The following is a 25250-nucleotide window of genomic DNA, read 5'->3' on the forward strand; positions in this document are numbered from 1 at the left end:
CCACGTGCTCAGAAAATCAGTCCTGGACACACCTAAATTAGTACACCATATCACTGTAATATTTGGCTAGTCTTGAGACGTGATAAGTTTGTTTTTATGTGGCAAACGGTTATTTGTGTAGTTGGGCTGAAGTTTTCTCAGCACAATATTATGTTTCTGGTGCGCTTCCAAGTTTGCTATTTTGTTTTGTTGTTCTTTTTGACATCCACTAACCTTGAATCTGTTTCGCTTGTTTTCATTTCGCGAGCGTGTGTGTGTGTGTGTGTGTGTGTGTGTGTGTGTGTGTGTGTGTGTGTGTGTGCGTGTGTGTGTGTGTGTGCGCGCGAGTGTGTATGTGTGTTTTATTGTTTTGTGCTATCCGATAGTTCATTTAGAGTGTCGAATACTGTTCTGTTACATAATAATGTTGGCTCATTGATACTGCTCTGTGTTATAGTTCTTGGATGTGGTAATTTTCTTTCGTTGTTAAACTTGGTACAGATGATTACTCTGTTTTAGTGTTTGGAGGTCTGTTTCTGTGCCACTGTGGCGGTGGTTGTCTTTGATGAGGTGGTCTGCAAATGTGGAAAGCGTGCTGACGTTTTTTAGTGCTCTTATCCTGAAATTTCTCAATATCTGTCCGATGTGTACGGAATCACAGTCTTTGCAGGTTAGATGGTACATACCCGCTTTGTTGAATGGTGTTTTTTTTTTAAAAAAAATCTTTTCTGCAGAGTGTTATTTGTTTTATGTGCCACATGTATACCTTATCTTCTCATGACGTTTCCTATTCTGCGTGTTATTCTGTTGTCAAATGTCCTTAATTCATTATTACCAGTATTTATGTTTAAGGATGCGTTTCTCGTTGTGTTTACATTTTTTTTTTTGTCCAACTCCCTGTAAATCACCTGGTGATGGAGATTTAACCCTTGGTGAAGCGTAGTGGAAATAAAAATAATCTGTGACTGTAGTTTCAGTTGATACTGCATACGCACAGTAACTGAATTTCCTGATTTGCTATACTTTCTGGTGTTGGAATTCTACTGGACTGCAGAGTAGTTGATGTAACGTAGCATATTGCGGATCGACGGAAAATTACAATGAACCCGATTTGAAGTACAGTGACGGCTTACATTATTCGGAACGCTGTTGAACGTAGACAGGCGTCTCAATTACTCGGTCGGCATTATACGGCGGCGTCGCTTCGTTCGCTGCGCATGCAGAGCTGCGCCGGACACAGGTGACCGGCGGAAAGGTCAGCCGTAGCAACACGCCCGCGCTCCCACGTGACCTCCCCGCGCGCGTGCCTAATGGCCCCTCTATTACCGTTTAAGAATATTCATTGCCTCGGCGGCGCGCCGGGCGTTCGCTGATCGTCTGCGCTCGCCGCAGGATGGCACGAGCCAGCAGCCAGCCAGGGCCGCGCGCCGTCGCAACAGCCGCTGTTGTTTGCCTGCGTTAATTAAGGTCTCACCCACGTAGTTGTCATGCAGGAGGGGGAACGGATACGAGGAAAAAAGTAAACAAAAAAATCTCGAGCCAGAGAACCCCCCTGCGCAACTCGGTCGAGCAACGCCCATGCTCGCAAAATTACCCTCGCCAAAATTGACGTGGCCGGACATTTCGTATTTGTCTTCGAGTCGGAGGACTGGATATTTTATTCGTCGCCCAGCGTAGATAATTTTAATTGCCGCTGTAGGGAGACGCGTGGGACAGCGGCCGACCTGTTCTGCCGCTCGGCGAATGGGAGCGTGCAATTTATTTATTGGAATATTTCGTGCGACACACACGAGAATAACTCAGGGGCGGACGGCGCCAGCAGTATAAGTGGAGGACTGGTTGGCGGGGTCTCGACCTACTGGTCAGTATGAGTGTGCGATTTTCTGTGGAAAGACAGAGAACAAGTGTCGTAGGGCATTTGTTAAGATACTGGCCTATTTTATCTTGGACGCAAACGCGATACATTTTCTCCTTCTCTTGACGTTACATCAGTATTAGAACCCCACACAGACAAAAAATTCAGACTACGTAAACAGAACAAGGTGCCATGTCCTGGTGGAATTTCAGTCACACGAGCTGCGACATAGTGGCAACGAAATTTTCCCAGTGATTCAGGATGGTACCGGGTGGTTATAATTCAAGTGCAGTTACTCACCGAGGTCAAACGTGGGCTGTAATTATTGTATGGTAGCGAAACTTGGTAGATGTGCTAATGCGTTAATGCGGAACAGATTAATGCTGAAAAAAATTAGTTCCAATTTTGGCGACCACATATAGATCTGGCGCTGTACACTAATTATATTACGGTATGATATCCACGCTGTCTTTTGACAAGACATAATGTCAGTGAACAGTTTGGCAGTCGAGAACAGAAGTCAGAGCTGAGCTCCGATGTCATTAAATGATTTAAAGAAGATGATATTGAAATTCGAAAAGACATAGGTGCTTGGTGTGGCGCCTGACATAGGAAGCCGTCCTATCCCGGTGGAAATTATTGACGAAGTTGCTGTTGCTGTAGCTACCCATGCAGCATGTGCCCCGGGTAATGCTGCTGCTCGTGCAGTGTCACGAGAATCGTCCATCCCATGGTCAACAGTATGTAAAGTTTTGCAGTCTATTTTATACAAGTGCCTACACAAGATCCAGGCGGTGCAGCAAATGGAACCTCTTGATCCGCAGAAACATTCTGAATTTGTTCTTCGATTTCTGGCATGGATCGAAATTATTTGTGGCTGGGCAATTTTCTATGGAGTGGCGAGGCACATTTTAATCTAAAGGATGAAGTGAATACACAAAATTACCGAATTTGAGGTACTGTTAAACAGCAGTTTGTGCGCAAAGAGCCATTGCACCCACCATATCTGACTGTGAGGTGTGGATTACAACCACCTTCATTCTCCGTCCGTTCTTCTTTGAAGATACCAGACACAGAAGGCCTGTCAGGGGTGCCGTGAGGTCTGCGCGTTATCGACGCCTCCTTGTGCAGCATGTAATTCCTGCCTTGTAAGAGCGCTACTGCGTAGAAACCAGTGTTTTCATGCAAGATGGGGCAACTCCTCATGTCGCTCGCCCAGTGAAATATCTGCATAATGTAACCTACAACGAACGTGTTATCTCCAGAGGTTTTCCAGATGCATGGCCAGCAAGATCACCTGATGTGAATCCATGTGACTTTTGGTTTGCAGAATATCTACAATATCTACAATATCTATCTTCATCTTTTACAAGGACACGTTCCGTCTCTACTTGATCTGAAGACTAGTACACAGGAACACTTTGCTCAGGTTCCACCGGAAATGCTGCGAGCAACTGTTGATCACGTCGTTTTACGGATGCAGCACCTCGTCGACGTCTCTGATGCTTATATTGAACAAATTATGTGTAAGCGGCGGCTAATAATAAAATCACCATTATGCCATTTTCACTTGTTTGACCTTTTCTGCCCATGGCCCGTTCCTAATCCATAACAAATGGAAATATTTTTATACGTCTTTCTTGCATTCACAATGCCAGATTTGCACTTGGTGACCAAAGTGGAACTACACTACTGGCCATTGAAATTGCTACACCACGAAGATGACGTGCTACAGACGCGAAATTTAACCGACAGGAAGAACATGCTGTGATATGCAAATGATTAGCTTTTCAGAGCATTCACACAAAGTTGGCACCGATGGCAACGCCTATAACGTGATGACATAAGAAAAGTTTAAGACCGATTTCTCATACACAAAAAGCAGTTGACCGACGTTGCCTGGTGAAACGTTGTTGTGATGCCTCGTGTAAGGAGGAGAAATGCGTACCATCACGATACCGACTTTGATAAAGGTCGGGTGTGGCCTATCGCGATTGCGGTTTAGTATCGCGACATTGCTGCTCGCATTGGTCGAGATCCAATGACTCTTAGCAGAATATGGAATCGGTGGGTTCAGGAGGGTAATACGGAACGCCGTGCTGGATCCCAAAGGCTTGTATCACTAGCAGTCGAGATGACAGGCATCTTATCCGCAAGGGTGTAACGGATCGTGCAGCCACGTCTCGATCACGAACAGTTCGACGACGTTTGCAGCAGCATGGACTATCAGCTCGGAGACCATGGCGGCGGTTACCTTTGACGCTGCATCACAGACAGGAGCGCCTGCGATGGTGTACTCAACGACGAACCTGGGTGCACGAAAGGCAAAACGTCATTTTAACGAATGAATCCAGGTTCTGTGTACAGCATCATGATGGTCGCATCCGTGTTTGGCGACATCGCGGTGAACGCACATTGGAAGCGTGTATTCGTCATCGCCATACTGGCGTATCACCCGGCGTGATGGTATGAGGTGCCATTGGTTACACGTCTCGGTCACCTCTTGTTTGCATTGACGGCACTTTGAACAGTGGACGTTACATTTCAGATGTGTTACGACCCGTGGCTCTACCCTTCATTCGATCCCGCGAAACCCTACGTTTCACCAGGATAATGCCCGACCGCATGTAGCAGGACCTGTACGGGCCTTTCTGGATACGGAAAATGTTCGACTGCTGACCTGGCCAGCACTTTCTCCACATCTCTCACCAAATGAAAACGTCTGGTCAATGGTGGCCGAGCAACTGGCTCGTCACAATACACCAGTCACTACTCTTGATGAACTGTGGTATCGTGTTGAAGCTGCATTGGCATCTGTACCTGTACACGCCATCCAAACTCTGTTTCAATCAATGCCCAGGCGTATCAAGGCCGTTATTACGGCCAGAGGTGGTTGTTCTGGGTACTGATTTCTCAGGATCTATGCTCCCAAACTGCGTGAAAATGTAATCACATGTCAGTTCTAGTATAATATATTTGTCCAATGAATACCCGTTTATCATCTTCATTTCTTCTTGGTGTAGCAATTTTAATGGCCAGTAGTGTAATTTTTTCCCGCGTCAATATGTTCAAAATTAAAGCATTAGAATATCTGCCAAGTTTCGTTGCCACACGATAATCACAGCCCGCACTGGACCTCTGTGAGTAGTTGTACCTTAACTACAGCCGTTAGATATTTATACAGCGTGTTCTTATTAAAAGTCTGTGGTGTTTCGGCAAATACTTGCAATGTCGTTGTTGCAGTGAGTAGCTGGAGTCAGCCCAACAAAATGCTGCTCATCACGTATTTCATGCGACGCCAAGCGTTGTTGTTGCTACAGAGAAAATGATTTTTAAAGAGAAATTTTAGTTTTATCTATATGTATTAACAGGAACATTAAAACACGATGAATAAACAGTACTCAGACAGCGACTCGTGTCGTGCTCTGGTCCGTGCTGACAGTTACCTCCATACAGCAGCCCTGCTCATTTGCTACTGGAGTACTGGTTATCCACCGTCCTTTACTGTCCCTGTTAATACATATCAAGGAAAGTAATAAGGGGCTACACTAATCTGAGATCGCTCTATCGCATGGGCATGTAACATTCCGCTTTCAACAGGAAAAAAAAAAACTGACTCTTTCAAACGACAATGGGCACTGATTCCAGCTACACATTGCAAAACCGGAACTGCAAATATCTGCCAAAACACCAAAGAAAATGCGCTTGGTGAATCTTCCGTCAATCACAGGACCTGCAGACCACGAACTGCTTCCACAAATGCCTCCATTTCTTTCCGTTCTCTGCTCGGTTCCTCCTGGTGTCTTCATGCCCCAGGGCTGCTAGGTCCTTTGACAAATCGGAAGTGAAGCTGACGGTAATAAATAAGAAGGTTCTGCGCACAGTTCTTGAAGAAATTAACGTGTGGAGAACATTTACTAGAAAGAGGTACAGCATGATAGACAATTTGTTAAGACATCAAGGCCAAATTTCCATGTTGCCAGGGAGAGCCGTAGAGAGACTGTGATGTTAAAATAAATAAATCTTCATACATATGAGGTAAGACTCCCTCGAAAGAGTACGTCTAAACTGCACTAAAGCTGATCTCTTGTCCCAAAACGAGGAACAAGCATAAATAAAGGACAAAATATGATGAGTTGAAACCCTCTCGCATTTTAAAGCTGTGTGCCGGAACGGGACTGGAACCTGGATTTTGGGTTCACAGGTGTATTTCGAATCAGTGCATACTGCGCTGTAGAGTGAAAATTCATTCTGGATGTGAAGACATGCCAGATGCAGTATATCAGCAGCGAAGACATGAACATGATGTAAACGATGGAGAATAAATGACAATGGCAATCACTAAACTATGTTAAAGTTTAAAGGCAATGTTTGACATAAAAAAAATAATTACGCGCAAAACTCAATTTGTTATCAGGATGCAGCTGCAACGCAATTTTTACTAAGAAATAACTTTGTTTTAGAAGAATTGTGACGGTAAGAAACTAATCCGCCATCTTAAACAAGAACAGCACAAGAAATTATCTTGGCCGTTTTCTCAGACTGCATGACGTAAACACCCATGACGCCTTACTCCATAGTGTTGCCAGATAAATCAATTACATTACACGTCAGCACGGAAAGTTGTTTATTTGCATCTCGCGGTTTAATCTACTCTGGATCCGACAGGTGCCACAGTCATCTAGAACAAGTCTAAAGGCATACGTTGCTGCTGGTGTAAAATAATTACATGGACTAAAGATCGTGTTAATTCATACAGTCAGAACTGATCTGGACACATCAAAAATTCAGGTCACAGTTTCAGCAAGACTGATAAAGAGCTTGAGGTACGCCATTAATTGAACAAAGGACATGTATTGAGTTTATACGAAGAAATGAAAATATTCATGCGCAATAAAAAAAGGTAAAAAAACGTACTCAACGGTTCAGTTGTCTCTGGAACATTTAACACTTTCAAGAGCTACTCGCAGAAACTGGCAGAAATTCAAAAAAAACTTCTTCGATATAACAAGACTGATGATGAGTGGGTAAGTCATCGAAGCACTTTGTGGAACTAGTAAATAATAATAGTGGCTGTAAACAGCGTGTTTTATTTTTCAGTTGAATACGTAACCATCGCAAACTAAACTTAAGAACAATTATGGCTGCTATTAAATTATATACGTAGGTCTCAAATTTAATTTTATATCGCAATAGCTTTATACTTCATGCATTAATTGCTTCTTATTTGTCTTCATCTTTGTTTATTAATGTACCAAGCATCATCTATTAATTGTGAGGTAAGATACATTGTTTGTAATGTACGGTACTTGGATGTGGAAAAGATGCACCAAGCGACAGTCCTTTATTCGACATCGCGTTTTTCTCTTATCGTGCTGTCTACTCTACAGTGCCGTCTGGAGTCTAAATTGCTTTCTTAAAGGCCAGTCCTATCTGTTTGCACTGATGATTTGTGCCAACAAAATTGAAGTGTTCCTTAATATTAATTTGTGTCGTGGTACGTCTGAACTTGTAGCTGTGAAAGCTATGAAGATAATATAACCTTTCAGTCTACAATTATGCTTTATCAGCAAATGCGACAAGATATAATGCATCGACTTGTGTTCGTGTCACTCTGAAACTAATTACTGTATATATTTTTATGTAATGAAATAATAAGCAACCACTTGCATAAGAGAAATTTAATTTCTTTACCGGTTTCAGGCACCTAGTGCCCTTCTTGAGAAGTTAATGCCCATCGCATTATTTGCGTGTGTGTATAATAAAGTGCCTAAAAATATATGCAGGAGCAATAAGTAATACAGTTGTACTACTTACGCACATATTTTTAGGACCATGGCATTTTGCTGTATGTACTAATAATATTTGCAGGAGCAAAGCGTAATACAATTGTATGACTTATTGATCTTGCATACATTTTTTAGGACCATGCTGTATGCATTTTATTATTGACATAAATAATGTACAGGCATAACCTTCTGAAGAAGAGCGCTAAGTGCCTGAAACCGTGAAAGAAATTAAATTTCTTTTATGAAACTGGTTGCTTATTATTTCATTGTATACGACTACAGTTTCTGATGATGGATAAAATAACCAATGGCTGTGAGCACTTTGGGACTTAACATCTGAGGTCATCAGTCACCTATAACTTAGAACTACTTAAAACTAACTAATCTAAGAACATCTCACACATCCATGCCCGAAGCAGGATTCGAATCTGCGACCATAGCGGTCGCGTGGTTCCAGACTGAAGCGGCTAGAACCGCTCGGCCAGATAAAATAACAAATATGTTTTTATGTGTGTAACTGCTGTTTGAACACTTTATTTTGATTGTAGAACACTTTCGAAGAGGGCCAGTGGCAGAAACGTTTCAGGAAATGAACAAAATATTTGCAGTAAAGACAAACAAATATTTCTATTATATAAGTTGCAACTATTACAGCTGCATCTCATTTGGAATTCATGCAAAATATTTCTTGTCACTCGAATTATCACTTCTCAAACAACAGTTTTGCTGCTAACTCCGGCTTTATGAAGTACTATTTCGAAATCAGCTTCTTTATCGATCCGTTTAAAGCTTCAGCCATACGAAGAAGTCTGCCAGGACATAAAAGACTTAAGTCAAACTCACAAAACAGTTACTTGCATCGATATAACAAACAGCGGGATGGTCTAGTACAGTGGTCGCCAAACTTTTTTTCCTCGAGAGCCATTGTGCGGCACATGTACCGATTTTATAATTAACTCGTAACCCACATAAATTGATGTGTTATGACCCCCCAGTAGACAAGCTACAGTAACGGCGCGATAATTTCGCCGCTGATATCCAGCTACTGATCGACGACACCGTTTGAAACTCTTCGTATTCTCTATTTCCGATTTATAGCACCCTTATGGACACCAATGTTGTGGCACTGTAGTTTCCTGAGGAAGTTTTTTTTTGTGATCTGATGATTAATTGGTTAATAACAGTAATTGTATTTATATTTAAATGGATTATGCACTATGAGACAGGCTCACATCAGTAAATTAAAATGTTTTGAATTTTAATTTCCCTCTACTCATTCCGTTCTATTACGACAGCCTTAATTTAATTTCTTATTCCTTGTTAAAAATACTGTATATACAGCACTTGAAGATGACCCTCTCTCCAACTCTCTGCTACGAATTCACGTAACTTCCGTTTGAAATTTACACCGTAGCATCTGACCGCTACAGCGCACGCAGATTCATCAGTTGTCTGCAATGGAAGACAAGAAAACAATTCCCCTACCACATTCTCTCACCCCACTGTCTGCCCTTGCAGTAAGCTTCGTCCCTGTTGTAAGAGGCCAGCTTACTTAACAACCTCAGTTAAAATCAAGCACATCTTAAAACTTTGCTGTGTCTGTAAGTATTTTTGTTTGTTATTGAGCAGGAAAAGTGCACTCTTAAGAAGCGCTTAGCCTTAACTGACGGTTTTGGATTCGTCTGTTAGTTGCTAGATCCGTATTATTATAAAACATGACTGAGAACTGTGAGCCGTACAAACAGTTGGTAGCAGTTCGACGACCACTGGTCCAGTACAAAATACGTTATTTTCGATCACATCTTTCTCCCTCCTCTTTCTACAGACGGTTACCGGATCCATCAACGCCCATCACTTATTATACAACCTTACCGTCTTCCTTCTCTATTCCCTCGCCTCTTCTGTTTACTCTCTCTACGTTTCATCTTTCATCTCTGCAAGCAATTATGGAATTTCATGGTGTGCCACCACAGGCGAGGTAATTGCCTTTTTCAAGCTACGCTGAATGTCAAACGCGTTTATCAGGTGTTGGAGTGCGGCGGTGTGTGAAGATAGCGCGTGCCCACCGGACTGAAACGACCTGCCGGCCGTACTGGGAACTTGCTGCGGCTGGAGCGCTGTTGCAAGGCGCTCTGTGAAAATGAGCGTACTACGTGGTAAGCTACTTTGTAGAGTATGCCATTAGTAACGGTTTACGTCTTCACAACGCGGAGAAGAAGTGAACGCCCTCTGTCGTAAGTGCCTCCTCACTTTAGTATGAATTTACGAAAAGTAACTTTCCGCATTTGAAGGTATCCTCCGTTAACACGAATAGAGCTCATTCTCAGCTCATTGCTTTTAGTTTATTCGATAGTTTAAATAACGCTGAACACATAGTCGTGAGTTTTGAAACTATCTGATTCTCAACTGCATATTAATATTTAGTAGAGCCTAGGCGCATTCGCAGTTGCGCAGTTAAACGAAGACTATTAGTGTACGTCGGAATCGTCTCGCGTTCCACAATGCAGTGCACCCTTAGTGGCCTAAAACTGCATTGCGAATGGCTTTGTGCGTGATTGTGTATTTGTACCTGTTCATCTTTAATAAAATCGACTATAAATATATTAAAATAAACGCACAAGCACACAATTATTATACGAACCTCAACTTTTCCATTCCCTCTTCCTGTCGCTTACTCGGTCCTATTATCTTCCGCCTCCCCCTCTCAACTGTTCCACCGCTACAGTCCACTACAATCACCGCAAAAAAAGTCAAATTCTTCGATTCTCTTCTGTTCCAGTTTGCCACAGTCCATGTTTTACTACCATACAATGCGGTCCTTCAACGTACATACTCAGAAACTTCTTCCTCAAATTAAGACATATGTTTGATGCTAGCAGACGTCTCTTGGCCAAGAACACCCTCTTCGCCTGTGTAAGCCTGCTTTTTATGTCCTGCTTCCCCTGTCCATCATGAGCTATTTTGCTTCCAAGGTAGCAGAATTCCTTAACTTCATCTGCTTCATGACCATCAAATTTTGATGTTAAGTTTCTCGTTATCGCTATTTCTGCTACTTCTTACTCCTTTTGTCTTTTTTCGGTTTACTCTCAATCCATATTTTGTATTCATTAGACTGTTTATGCCATTCAATAATCCCTGTAATTCTGCTTTCTTTCACTGAGGACAGCAATGTCATCAGCGAATCTTATCATTCATTTTCTTTCAGTATGAATTTTAATCCCACACTTGAACCTTTATTTTATTTCCGCCATTACTCTCCGGTGTACAGATTGAACCGTATTGGCAGTAGATTGCATCCCTGTCCTTCACCGTCTCTAATCCGAGCACTTCGTTCCTCGTCTCCCAGTGTGCTTGCTCGCTCCTGGTTCTTGTACGTATTGTATATTCCCTATCGCTTAATCCTATCAGCGTCCATTATCAACTGCAGCGTCAGAACTACCTCTCTGGTGTCCATACCATCCCTTAAGCCAAACTGATCATCAGCTAACAGATCCCCAATTTTCTTTTCAATCCTTTAGCACATTTTCTTGGCGTCAACTTGGATACATGAGCTGTAAAGCTGAGTGTGCGATAGTTCTCGCACTTACCTGCCCTTGCAATCTTCGGAATTGAATGATTGATATTTTTCGGAAAGTCTGATGGTATGTCGCCGGTCTCATAGATTCTATACACCAATTTGTATAGTCCTTTGGTTGCCATTTCCCCAATGATTTTAGAAATTTCGATGGAAGCTTTATTTGATATAAAGTCTTCCAGAGCTGTTTTAAATTTTGACGCTAATACTGGATCCCCTATGTCTTTCATGTCGTTATCAGACAAGTCCTCCCCCTCTCAGAGTCCTTCAACATAATCTTTCCACCTATCCGCCCTGTGCTCTGCCTGCGTTTGGAATTCACATTGCACTCCAGTCATGCTTTTAATTTTATCTAAGATTGTTTTGAATTTCCTGTAAGCCGAGTCCGTCCCTCCGACAGTCATTTCTTTCTGCACTTTTTAACTTTCTTCCTGCAGCCATTTAGCCCCTCACTTCCTAGTTATTTCATTCCTCAGTGATTCATATTGCTGTCTTTCTCTGAAAGTTTTTGTATCTCCTTCTTTCGTCGATCAATGGAAGCATTTCATCTGTTATTCAAGTTTTTTCCGCAGTTACTTTCCTCGAACTAATGTTTGTGTTCAACGTCTTTGCCATTTGTAGAGACGTCCACTCCTCTTCAACTGAACTGTCCATTCTGGCATTCCTTATTGTAGTATCCACATCCTTAAAGAACTTCATAGGCCTCTCATCATTCCTCATTACTTCACTATCCCGCTTCCCGCTACACTGATTCTTCCTGACAATTGTCTTAAACTTTATTTTACTCTTCATACGTGCACTGGACAAATAGCGACCAGTAGCTATAAAACAAGCACAAGTAAATTTCCTTCAGAAATGCTATAAATTCAGAAATAATGAGACACATCCAAACTTCCTCGCAATTCGACAAGCCACAGGAACTTTTTATAGCCCAAGGAACTAGAGTAATAACAATAAACAGCCCTTTATTTATATAATGCGATGTTTTTGGTAGCAAAAAGTGAAGCACATATTGTGCAAACACATTATTTTAAAGGATGGGGGAAGAGAAAGAGAGTATGGCCTTTCCAAAGAAACTTTCCCGACCCTTGCTTTAAGCGACTTAGAAAACTTACGAAAAACCTATAAGTGGATGGTTGGACGGGAACTTGGAACGCCATCCTCCGGAATGCAAGTCCAGTGTCGTTAAAAGTGCCACTTCACGCGGTTCGAAATTTTGTGGAGTCGTGGGCAAACCTCACGGAAAAAGATTCTCGAGAGACTTTTTGACACCATGTCGCCGCGGCGTTTAGACAGGTCGACTGCAGAACTTTGGGTTTCAGCTTGCACTAAAGTCATAGATTCGAGGCAGAAATATAGTTATGTAATCGTAATTGTTACTCTACCTGTAGTATAACTTTCTTTTCAAACAGATGTACGAGTATCCTTCTCAGCGCTGGATATTTCGCAGGCATTAGTGATGTAACACACCGTTCGTTAGTGCTTGCGAGTGTCGTGTTACTGGTAGAGCACCAGGAACTAATGACTCCCTGTTCATTCGTGGTGCACCCTTGTTCTCAGCTGCCCTAGACCAGGGCAGGCGTGGTCGCTAACGAGCCAGACAAGCTCGACGTAGCGACCTCTGGCGACCCGTCCACCGTTCACAAAGGCCACTCAGTAGGCTAATCAGCACGATGCCAGCCGTGTGCTGGCTGGAATAGCAGTGTCTGCTCTTCAGGCAGCAGGGCGCAATAGTGCGCACGGAGGAGGTGGGTGGGACCGTTAGGAGGTCGTTACGCGGGAACTTCCGGCTGGAAAGGTAATAGCGTGCGATTTCGATACTGAAGGTGGCTTACAACGAAATAAAGACTCTCATGAATCTTGGTCTGGTGCTGAGATGGGGTTTTGGCTATACGGTTGGTGAAAACTCATTAGAAAATTGAGTTATTTAAAACCTACATTCACCTCTTGTTGGATTTGTTCTGAACTGCGCTTACGTGCCTCAACTTCTTTACTCTTTCTCTGCATGGCCCCAACTGGGAGAAAGATTCGTATGACGGATTCTCCGTTTTCAGTTAGACTTTCAGTGGTAAAATTTGTAGTGCAAGAAGAAGGACGATCAAAAATAGCGGTTAATATTCAGCCAAGAAATACAGAGAAAGAGAAATAATGGACGAACCCTGCATCTTCGATGTCTAATTTCATCTATCAAGTTACAATAAGAAGCACAGCTGTTGTATGTACACTAATGGAAAAGAATCGCAACACCAAACAATAATTAATGTAGAGTAATCAAATTTCGGGAATATATCTGGCAAGGTGACATATTTAAGTAATTAACGTTACAAGATCACAGGTTATTGCAAGCGAGGGATAATTTGAAAATGTGAAATGTTGGTAGATTAATAACCTGTGTAACTGCCAGAATGTTGAACGATAGCTTGCGTATGTGCATGCATTGTGTTTTATTGGTGCTGCATGTAAGTTTGTGGGAGGGAGTTCCAAGCCTGTTGCGCCGGCCGGTGTGGCCGAGCGGTTCTAGGCGCTTCAGTCTGGAACCGAGCGACCACTACGGTCGCAGTTTCGAATCCTGCCTCGAGCATGGATGTGTGTGATGTCCTTAGGTTAGTTAGGTTTAAGTAGTTCTAAGTTCTAGGGGACTGATGACCTCAGATGTAAAGTCCCATAGTGCTCAGAGCCATTTTCCACGCCTGTTGCACTTGGTCAGTCAATACAGGGACGATTAATGCTGTTTGTGGATGATGCTGGAGTTGTCATGCGATGATGAACCATATGTGCTCGACTGGAGACAGATCTGGTCACAGACCAGGTCAAAGCAACATGTCGGCAATATGTAGAGCATGTTGAGTTACAACAGCAGTACGTGAGCGAGCGTTATCCTGTAGGAAAGTAACCCCGGGAATACTACTCATGAACGGCAGCACAACAGACCGAATTACCTGACTGACGTACAAACTTGGGGTAAAGGTGCATCGTGCTGCCATATGAAATCACACCCCAGACCATAACTCTAGGTGTAGGTCCAGTGTATCTAGCACACAGACAGCTTGGTTGACGGCCCTCAGCTGGCCTGCTCCTAACACACAGCCGCCACTGGCACCAGCCCAGAACCAGCTTTCATCAGACAACGCAACAGATATCCACCCTGGCCTTCAATGATCTCCCGCTTCAAACCACCGAAGACGCAAATGATGGTGGTTTGGTGTCAGAGGAATGCACGCTACAGGGCGTCTGGCTCGGAGCTGTCCTTGAATCAAAAGACTTGTAACAGTTCGTTGTGTCACTGTGACACCAGTTGCTGTTCAGATTGCAGCTGCAGGTACAGTACGAGGCGTCAAAGCCACATCGGTGATCACTTACTAGATTTGGACATAACTGTCAAGTAGCTGGAAGTACCTGACCGTAGCTGTATAAAGTGAAACAGCCAAGTTGACGTATCTGTGAAGAAAGTATATAACAAACTGAGATTTATCGGGGGAATCTGAAAGAAGTGTAATTCACTCATGAAGAGGGGCAAACCCACGTCCTACCAGTTCCTGATAAATGTTCGACGGTCTGCATCTCTCGCCACATTACTTTGAGGAACAGATAGATAAGATTCAAACAGGATCTGCGCAGTTACATTTGGATTAGTTGAGTCAGCGCAGGAGAGTCATAGAACTGCTCAACAAATTTCTTTGGCTGAAGTTACGTCCAAGACGACTTGTGTCATGGAAAATCTGGCTGTCAAACTTCCGATACTCTACGAAATAGTACAACTAAAGAAAGATATTAATATGGGCAGTCAAATGAAAACGTAATTGGCTGGCAAAAAGCAAGTAACCTGTTTATTGTATTGAAAGTAATCGTCGTAACTGTTGATCATTTTTTCCACTGAGAGACAAGACGGTCAATTCCTTAATGGAAAAATGTTTGCCGTTGCCGATGGAACCATGATTGTATCCGGGCGTGCACCTCTTCGTCCGAAGCAAATCGACCGCCACGCAGGTCTCTTTCACAGCTCCAAAAATGTGGAAATCGCGTGGGGAGATATCGATACTGTAAGGAGGATGTGTAGGGAGTTCCCAGTGAATCTTGTGCAGTGTCTTGAAACAACCTTGACGATATGTGGAAGGGCATTCTCCTGCAACAGAACGATGCCGTCCGTAAACATCCCTGTGCGTTTGGACCTGATGCCAAGCTTCAGTTTTTGCGAAGTGTCCACGTACTGCTGTCTATTGATTGTGGCGCAGTGTTCCAGAGAGCCAGTGAGCAGCGGGTTGACGGACGCCATAATTTTGTTGCAGGATAACGCCTGTCCACATGTTGTAAGGTCATTTCGACTACGCTGCAAAAGTGTCGCTAGGAACCTCTTACACGTCCTCCCCAAACAGTCCAGCTCTCTCCTCATACGATTTCCGTTTGTTTGTAGCCCTGGAGAAACACATTCCTGGCCGTCGATTTGCTGTGGCCGAAGAAGGTGGATGCATGGTTACAATCATGGTTCCGTACGAAACCGAGAACATTTTTCCAAGAAGGCATTGTCCTTCTTGTCTCACAGTGGGATAAATGTAGTAACAGTCATGGCGTACTTTTGAAACAGTGACGAGTTTATTAACTTTTTTCTCTATATGTCTCATTTTCATTTGACTACGCCTTATATTTAACATTTTGCATATCACCCAATGACCACGAGTACATTTCTTCTTCTCGCCTACCATACGCGACAGAACAGGAAGGGAATAAGTGATCTTGTTACTACAATGCTCACGCCTTACTTTCGTCTCTCGCATGCAGTACGGTGGCTTTTGGAAGGCAGAGGCAGATGTACTTGCAAGACAAAAAACGCAAACACACTGTTCATTCTCCGATGGATGTCTCCGATGTTTGTTCCTCGGCATCCAAGAAAAGAATAACAACACCTTGGTCCTGTTGAGACGCATTAGGTAATAATGTCGCCATAGTTCACGTTTCCACATCTACCGCACGTACGTCGTTAAGACACGAGTGGCACACTAACCCCTTGCCCCTAGGCCGGTGATTATATACCAGAATCGGAATCGCGTCACGTTACATACAAGTTGCTGCAACACCCTCAAACGGAAATTATTTGATCCCCCCTTATATAATCGTACCTCATTAAATGTAGCTCGGCATGTTGAGATATTTCAAATTCTTCACCTGCGTTACACACTTAAATAAAATTTGAAGAGCCCTGATTTCCTACAAGACTGCACACCTCAAGGCAACGAAGGGCAGTTGCACGAGAATTGTTCGGTAGACGCGGTAATTCGGGTATCTGTAGCTTTCCATGAGCTTCAAGATCAACGGATTGTTGGGTGTGGGCTATTCTGTAAGGGACTTCCTTACGAGCCGGGTCTACATGGATCACCCAGCTACACTATATAAATTAGGACGACGCTGTCAATATGAAATTCGTAGTTAATGATCTTGAGCTGTTAGCTATTGGAAACCTCAACAGTATTTGTGGTTAGTTTCACTACATCAAGTCCTGTGAACCAAAGAATTTGTAGGTTTTCAAAGAGATTAGTTTGAAGCGAACGAAGGATCAAATTAGTTAAGGCAACACGAGCAGCGAGATTCAAATTCTTCTCTGGCTGTCTAAATCTACTTTAACATTGGTTTACCAAAATGATTTGAGTCTAATCTGGAGATGGTCCCTTTGAAATGCTATGGCCAGTTTCCTGCCTTTCTTTCTGTAGCCGGAAAGTCTTCACCGTTGCCAATGATCCTATTATTTTCGGTATTAACTCTCAGTGCTTCTTTTTCAGTCTTGAAAATTGTGTTAATGATCCTGATACTTATATATGTATCATCCGGAGGGCGCCCCATTTACTAAAATCTTTATGTGACTCTTTGTTCTTTTATTGTACCTCTGGCCCAGAGATATAAGTACCAATGGATGAAGTAAACTATAACTTCTTGATAGTTGTTAAACTGCTGAAGCAGTGAAAACCGTCCGTAACTCTTCACTGAAATTCACATTTTTCATTACTGTCTGATATTCTGTTGGAAAGTTCTCACCTAGGAAGCGTGATGTTTCATTACTATGGAAGGAGAGATATACCTCTCTAAATGGACGTCTTAAACTGTCTGTTGCACCATTCATTGTGCAGATATCGCTTTGCATACGAAGTGCAATGAAAAAATCCTACTAAATTTGCTGACATGGAGAGACAGCGGTAAATCATAGCTTGCAGAAGACATTCCGAATGTTGCTTTTTTAGGGGCGACTCATTTTCGAAACCTTGAGCGGTAACCGCTGTACGTAGTCCCCCAGTAAGGTTGCGAAAACTATGTAGAATCTAGTCATAAATGTGATACTCCTATCGTCTTTTACGTCGACGTGACCCGAGATATCGTAACAAAAGCAACCACGGCGTAAGTTGCGAGCACTGTCATCTCAATAGCGTACCATGTTGAGTAATTCGCGGAAATACCTGCAGAGTTACGACCGCTCACATTCCTAAACGCCGGGTCTCAAATCTCTCATCTTGTAGTGATTGCACGAATTACGGTAAGGTACAGCCTTGCAGATCGGGAGATATAATAGATCGGGCCGACTCTGGATACGAAAGCGACCGGGGCGCTTGTCATGGTGGGTGATTTAGGGAAACGACCAGCAATTAAGCCCGGTTTTCTGGACGGGGAAAACAATACGGAAGCTGATTCACAACTTGGGCGTTAGCTCCGGCCCAGATTTGTGTTCGGCGTGACTCATCTGAATGAACGGACGCTGTTCTCTTCGAAAGAATCGATTTGAAATACAAGCGCTCTGGACGAAATCGGTGCGGTACGACCACGAGTGAAAGGGGACCTCATTATGTCAAGATACTGTAGACATCCACAGTAAGCGGCGTATTTCGGTGCGGTTGCTGCTAATAGAAGTGACTATTGACCGACTTCTTTCGAAGTAGTGGTTGGATGAAAATTTCCGGCGAGTTAAGAATGTGTGCATGTTGAATGCACAGTTTAGCTTGTAACGCACGTTCAACGCTGCACAAAGGGTGGTCAGAAACAGTTTGAAAAGCGTGTAGGGATGTTGCAGGGGAGATTGTAATGAGAAATGATTGTTGAGAAAAAAATTCATTTCGACGTTTCCGAATTATTTAGTACTGAAATTAGCCGAATAGGTCCTTGCGCGAGCAAATTGAAGCATTTTCACGCGAGTACGTGAGTTACCACTTGTTGAAACGCTCATTGCCAGTTAAAATGTGCCTTTTCCGGAAGTGATAAATTTCAGACAGGGGAGCAAAGGTTGCGTTTTTAGTGTTCCGGAATTGTTATAGGATCGCTTCGTTGTCGGTACATCTGTCTGCCTGTCTGTCCGTCTATTAAAAACCCTTTTCTCACGAACGAGTAGACGTATCGAGCTGAAATTAGTGTCACATACTGAGGCCTATGGTCCCTTGAAGGTGAAAAGCATTGAAGCTTCTAAGTGAATGCAGTCAAAAGATACGGCCATTTACGTTGCATATTTTGATACTCGCAAACTTGAAACGCCATATTTACGTGTAGTAATCGCTCCTGGATATCTGATGATGGATACGTTCCGAAACACGTCATATGAGGAATAATGTTATTCCTTGCTTGATGTTTGACTTTTACTATTGCGACCCAGTCATCCTGAATAGGGAACGGCTGATTATTATAATACTGGTCACCTGCCTCCTTAATGATTGTATGTCACATTTATATTAATGAAGTTAAAACATTCTCGAAAAGTTTGGAATCCCTGAGACCAATGTCTTGCCAGTAACAATGCCGATAACAAGCATTGATGGACGAGAATCTCGATTCCCGGAACGTATGAACTCTCTGCCTACACAATTAAGTTTGTGCGGAAGCCTAAGTGCAGAGTCCTAATCGCATCAGGCCATTTTTTTTCGACTTTAGAAAACCAAACGAAAAACACGTTTGGCAGCACTGCCTGGCAGGCTGATTGAATCTGCGTGCGCAAAGACCGATTGCGTAACTTCAATATTAATGGAGCAAACTATCGAATTGTTTTCTTAACAGCTATTTCTGAGCATAATATCCCCTGCAACATTCTCACGAGCTTTTCAGACCGATTTCGACCACCTTGTATATACCGTCACAACAAGAAAATAGTGTCCTACTAGAAAGGTCAGACGCTGCTTAACGATTTCTATCAACTTTAGTTAAATAGTCGAATATGGTGGTGAAGATGAGGGAGAGGGTAGATTCAAAAGCATCGCAGGTGAAACAGGTGTAAGTTAAAACTTTTAGATTTCGAAATAACCGAGGTCAAACAATTAGCAATTAATCTCGGTTAACTGGGTAGGGAAAACGATACGGAAGCTGTTTCACATCATGCTCCTCGTCAGACAAGGTATTATCAACACAAGATTCAAACAAATTATACTTCAGAAGTCCAGTTCGCAACCTAATAGTATAGAGAAATCGAAAATGTTGACATATTAGTCCAGACCGCACACATCTTTGAAAAGTTACTCATTCGTCATTCGAGTTGGTAGAAAAATGATCAACGTACAAGATCACGAATTTCAAGTAAGTGGGTTTGATTCTTGGTGCACCTTGTAAATTTTGTTTGTCTTTCTGTGGTTTTTTTTTTTTTTTTTTTTTTTTTGTGACAGAACCTGTTATTATTTGAGGGGAGAAAAGGTGAAGATGAGACAAAATATCACACTATTATTTCCCGTATTTGTATTTACCTTGTAGTTATTTTATTTATTGTCTCGAATCATGTATCGGATGTTATGATTTTTACGTAATTCATTAACAGACAATTAGACTGCGATATTTTAAAAGAAAAGAAGTACCTCGGAATAAATGTAATCCATGGGATAAATTATTTTTTCCTTATTCTTTGCTAGTTTGATTAATTTGTTCGCACAAACTCAGAACACATTATACAGATACGGTGGTCTACAAAAATGATTCAAATGGGTCTGAGCACTATAGGACTTAACTTCTGAGGTCATCAGTCCCCTAGAATTTAGAACTACTTAAACCTAACTAACCTAAGGACATCACACACATCCATGCCTGAGGCAGGATTCGAACCTGCGACCGTAGCGGTCGCGCCTAGAACCGCTCGGCCGCCCCGGCCGGCCAGTGGGTCTACACTACACTGTATAGGAGGACCACATTCTTCCCTGTTTGTGGCATAGCGATGTAACGGCAGTCTAGGAGAGTTTAAGGAACTGAGAATTTCCTTTTTAAATGTGATAGCGCCCTCAGCAATAATAACAGTGTTACTAGTTTTGTACTCAGTGCAGATCAAAGTACGCTGTCCAATATTAGCCCATATTTATTGCCCGATCGACATACTTATATTCGGATGGTAGGACAACGCCAGTAACCCTTCAAGGATGTCAAATTAACGGCACAAACATGCAGAATTTGTTTAGAACTTATTTCCCTAACTATCCTCAAAGAGCAGAAACTTTCAAATGAGTATCTCATACAAGGGAATCGATCTACTTGAATTGCTCCGCCCCCGCCTCCTTCTCAATAGTATTTTCATTCTACCATTTAATACACGTGTCTCTTTGATCCGAGAACGTTGTTTCATTGATTCTATTCACAAGAAAACTGAAAAAGGAACTCAGTTCATCCAGAAAAGGATCAAAATTTTCTCCGGTCGTAAATTTGTCACCCTTTCCTGTCATACAGTTTTTGCACTGTTGTTAAGGAGTGTGTATTGATATCTTGGTCGAAACATGTTCAAGAGTGTGGTAGTATATAAAGAACATATTAAGTATAGGAAATTGAATCCAATGACAAACCGTTCCCTTGTCTCTTGGTTCTGTCTTCACGAAAAATGACAAAAGATAGTATCTTCTACCTTCATAGCTAGTACATTTACATAGACGTTTGATATGTATCTTGATGACACGTAATTTGATAAATTTTATCACCACAAAGAAAACACATTAACCAACGTATTGTGTTTCAGAAAAATTGTTTTGTATCAGTGTACCTCTACTAATAAGTTGCATTTCCCACACAATAAGAATTTGAAATTAATGTAATTAGACGATTCTTTTTGTGATTCTCGTTGTCCTGGACGGTTTGCGAAGGAAAGTTTAAAAGATCTCTGTTGGGATGGAAATGGTGTGATATCTACGAAATTTTATTTATGTCATCTTGATTCAGGCTGCGCAACAACCGAAGTCAAGTGCCATCATAATCAGCAAAAATATCTTATTCCCATGGTTGTGAAATTAAAAGCGATGAACTGAAAAACAAGGACGTAATCGATTTCTTTTCCATTTTGGATGGTTTATAGTAAACGGATTTGCGAAATTAGCAGCTGCGCAGAAGAAAAGTTGTGTGTTATGAAGCTGAATAATCAACGATTACGTGTGAGTGACATTGAGATGACAAAGTAGACGTAATAAAAAATAAATATTACTGAAGTCTTACTTAAATAATAACGATAAGAAGGGTTTCAAAGAAATTCTCCTGTTATGTGCGGTGATCCACGAACGAGTTTTGCTCCACGATTTCTAACCAGAAAAGGCAGAACAACGGAAGTACTAAAATGAAATCGATGGCCTAGCACAAAGAACAGCGAAATCCTACTCAACTCCTGAAAGGGATGGCTAGTGTTTTCTGGATGCAAAAAGGGAATATTTCTGTTATTTATGTAGAAAGGGGTAAAGCTATAACTAAGAAATATTAAGTAAGTCGTCTGGACCAATTAGATGAATTAATATGTGAAACGAGTCGGCCGTTCTCCCGACCGCGAGTCGTATTTGACCACTGTGCCTCCTCTATGGGTAGTTTATGTCAGATGAATGTCTGCCAGACATTCGAGTATCGTATATTGACTTACAAGAAAAATGAGTTTATTTTTTACCTGAAAACACAGATTTATTACCGTGCCGGTAACAGTTAATATCTTGAAGAAATTTAGCAACCAGACTTTTTTCTGTTGCCGTATTTCTTCAAGTAACTTAATACAAACACTCTTAGCTCAACCAGCAGTATCGCGGATAAATTTCTGGGTTTTTTTTTGTTTTTTTTTTTTTTTTTCTGCGCTACAGAGCCATGAATGAGAATCCGCTTCTACGCGCTAATGAAACAGAAGCATTACGTGGAGGCCACAGGAGCAGGTGCTTGTAGAAGCTGGAGTATAACTTACCGGTGAGGGTGACGTTGACGTGCTCCAGGCCTATGTAGGCGCCGATCGTGACCGCCATCTTCTCCTTGGAGAAGGCGCGGTAGCTGCTGACGATGTTGGCGGAAGCCACGTGCCAGCAGGAGCCGTACTTAGCCACTGCAACAGGAAAAGGTGGGACGTGAAATGACGCGAGAGTCGATTGCATGAGAGCGAGAAAACTGTGGCATATTTTCGCTGTTAACAGCTGAGCCATTCGAATGAGGACGTGAGCAGTGACCAACAGACAATAGCATTGCCTGCGAATCGCAACCATCTGGAGTCGAGCCCTGTTGCTCTTACTGTTTACAGGTGTCAGATAGTTCCAACTAGGTTAACATTCTTCTACAGCCGTACGGAAAAGCGTTGATTGATTGGTGACATTCGTTCAGTTATCATGGACCGCAATACAGATACAAGTAAAATCCAAAAGAGAAAAAGAGGATAAAGGCGTTTTGTCCTGTAAAGAGTGATTATTATTTCTTACATGTCGTCAGTTGTAATTAATCAGGATACAAGGGACATATTCAGACTCCAAAATAGTTATTTAAGTTACGTACTAACTTTTAAAATTGCGGCTCACATCGCCTTCAACCGCTTAGAGACGAAATGTGCAATTTTTGTAATTACTGAACGAAGAAAGTTGTAGACTTCAGAGAAGCTCAGGCAGGTAGAGTGGAGAGAGAGAGAGAGAGAAATCTTTATTTTAGTTTACGATGAAGAAAGTGGGAAGTTCATCCACAATGACTGCGGCAATGTCAATATTTAATTCATCGGTTCAAGCGAAGCGCAAAGGGTAGAAGAAGTCGTTGTGTTATTTATATTTTTATGCCAATGTCGTCATCTCGAACTAAAAAAATGCTAAAGTAGGTATACTGCCTTGTAGGAGTTTTATCGTCTTTGAGAACAGTCTTTCTTATTTTAGTGATCAACTTTTAGCGAGTAAGTATATTTCCAGCAACCGTCCTCCAATGCGATCTCTCCTCAGTAAATATCTCCATCGTGCTATCGATGTTGCATCGGTTGCCCCAAACAGAGATCAAAAGGGATAGTAAACAGATACTATTTATACTCAAAAACATCTAGTACCACTTAATATGGTAATGAATTACGATCGCGTATCGATTAGGAAAGACTTGTAGGCCTACACCAGAAACATATGAGGACGTTTAGTAAGTTTTCGGCCAATTTCAGTTTCAAAAATGCGAAATTTGTTATGGGACATATTGAAGTATTCCTGCCTCATCCCCTACAGTTTCATCAAGCTCCGATAGGTGGCTGTGCTATACGTGGCCCTCAAAATCGCATTCCAACTGTGATGCATTCCAAGCAGAGAGCTATCATTGAGTTTCTTTTGGCGGAAAACCAGAGCATTGCAGGAATTCACAGGCGCTTGCAGAATATCTATGGAGGCCTGGAAGTTAAAAAAAGCACGGTGATTCGTTGGGCGGGGCTTCTGTCATCATCGCAACGAAGTCGCGCAAACCCGCTCGATCTTCTGCGTGCCGGCCGGCAGCACACAGCTTCGACTCCTGTAATGTTCTAACGTGCCGACACACTCACTCGAGGTGATCGAAAGATCACAAACACAACTGGACGTCTCTGTTGGTAGTGTTGACACACCCGTCCACCAGCGGGTACTCAAAGGTATGCCCGTTGGGCTTCTAGTCACCTGACAGAACACCACAAAGAGCAACGAAGAGCCATCTGGGTGGGATTGCTTGCACGTTAGCAGGCTGATAGTGACAATTTGCTGTCGAACATCGTCGCAGGCTATGAAACATGGGTTCGTCACTTCGAACCGGAAACAAAACTGAGCCCTGCCGCGGCTCGCGTTGATGCTGCTTGTAGGTTTCCGCCCTCTGTTGGAGGCCAGACAGTATCGTTTAGTTGGCATGGTTGCGGTTGTTTGTCTTCTTCTCGTGTTGACTGGCGCCACTCGTTTCGCAAGCGTTGCCTGTCCGCTAGTAGCAGCAGCGGCGGTTATCGATATGTAGCAACTATTGCCCTATCTTTGGGGCGACGTCGTTTCTTTTACGGGTCGTGTGGGTGGCCAGTTCGGCTGGGGACTCGGGAGGAGCCAGGACCGCGCAGTGCCAGAACACGCCGGGACCGCTGGCGGCACGCATGGATTGCCGGATGGAAGGGCTGTGATCACGAGGGAGCACGACCTCGTCGTAAATCGGATCCAGCAAGTTTTAAGATGAGTACATTTCAATCCAAGTAGAAAAACCTCCACCATTGTGATATCTCGCGATTCTCCAGTGACTTGGGTTTGTGTTGCTGCTCGTAGTGTCGCCGAGGCGAAGAGCAGCGAGTAGAGTGCTTGGGGCAGGCGGATCTGATTAGCTTTCCTCGACTTCTTATTACTATTTACTGCGTTCAACTTGTTACAAACTGTTAAGTTCAAACAGCGATAATTTTTTTTGCCTGGTGCCCGCTAAAACCCCAGTTACCTGCCATGGGGGTTAGTGTATGTAACGGCAGTGTACATTTCCTTGCCTTGCCGCTGCTGTCCGGTAAGGCGTGTAGTTTTGACAGCTTTCTTGGTTGTAGGACGGTTTGTGACTCTTCTACTCTGGTGATACTGATTCCTTTCTCGTTCCGGACGCTCTATACACAATATTCTGGGGACGTAGTGCAGACCGCCGGTTCCGGCTTTGGCATATCGTTCCATCGTTGCATTTGGTTTATCGGACGTCAGGTAGCTTCAGCAAGATTATAGTTAGTCATTCATTAGACTGCCACTAGTCTGAGTTACCATCCTGAGAAGTGAATGCAACTCTTGGCTGCCTATCTAATTGCTCGCGAAAGTGTTTGTTGCCGGACCTTCTCAGAGGTCGATTCCTGGAGCACTGTCTGTGGCCCCTTGTGTTACAAAGTTTACCATCATCTTATTTCAAC

At 42.8% G+C, this 25250-nt stretch overlaps 1 protein-coding gene across 1 annotated transcript in view; it reads right to left on the reverse strand.

Annotated features, from left to right (window-relative positions):
- The window catches only part of LOC126252471 (uncharacterized), a 751218-nt gene that overhangs the window by 332759 nt on the left and 393209 nt on the right, over positions 1–25250 (reverse strand). Inside the window, exon 5 of the mRNA XM_049953366.1 lies at positions 22332–22466. Within this exon, the coding sequence (XP_049809323.1) occupies positions 22332–22466 (135 nt within the window). The remainder of the gene's footprint in view (positions 1–22331; positions 22467–25250) is intronic.

The sequence above is a fragment of the Schistocerca nitens genome, chromosome 4 (genome assembly GCF_023898315.1).
Source record: "Schistocerca nitens isolate TAMUIC-IGC-003100 chromosome 4, iqSchNite1.1, whole genome shotgun sequence".
Classification (NCBI taxonomy): Eukaryota; Metazoa; Arthropoda; class Insecta; order Orthoptera; family Acrididae; genus Schistocerca; species Schistocerca nitens.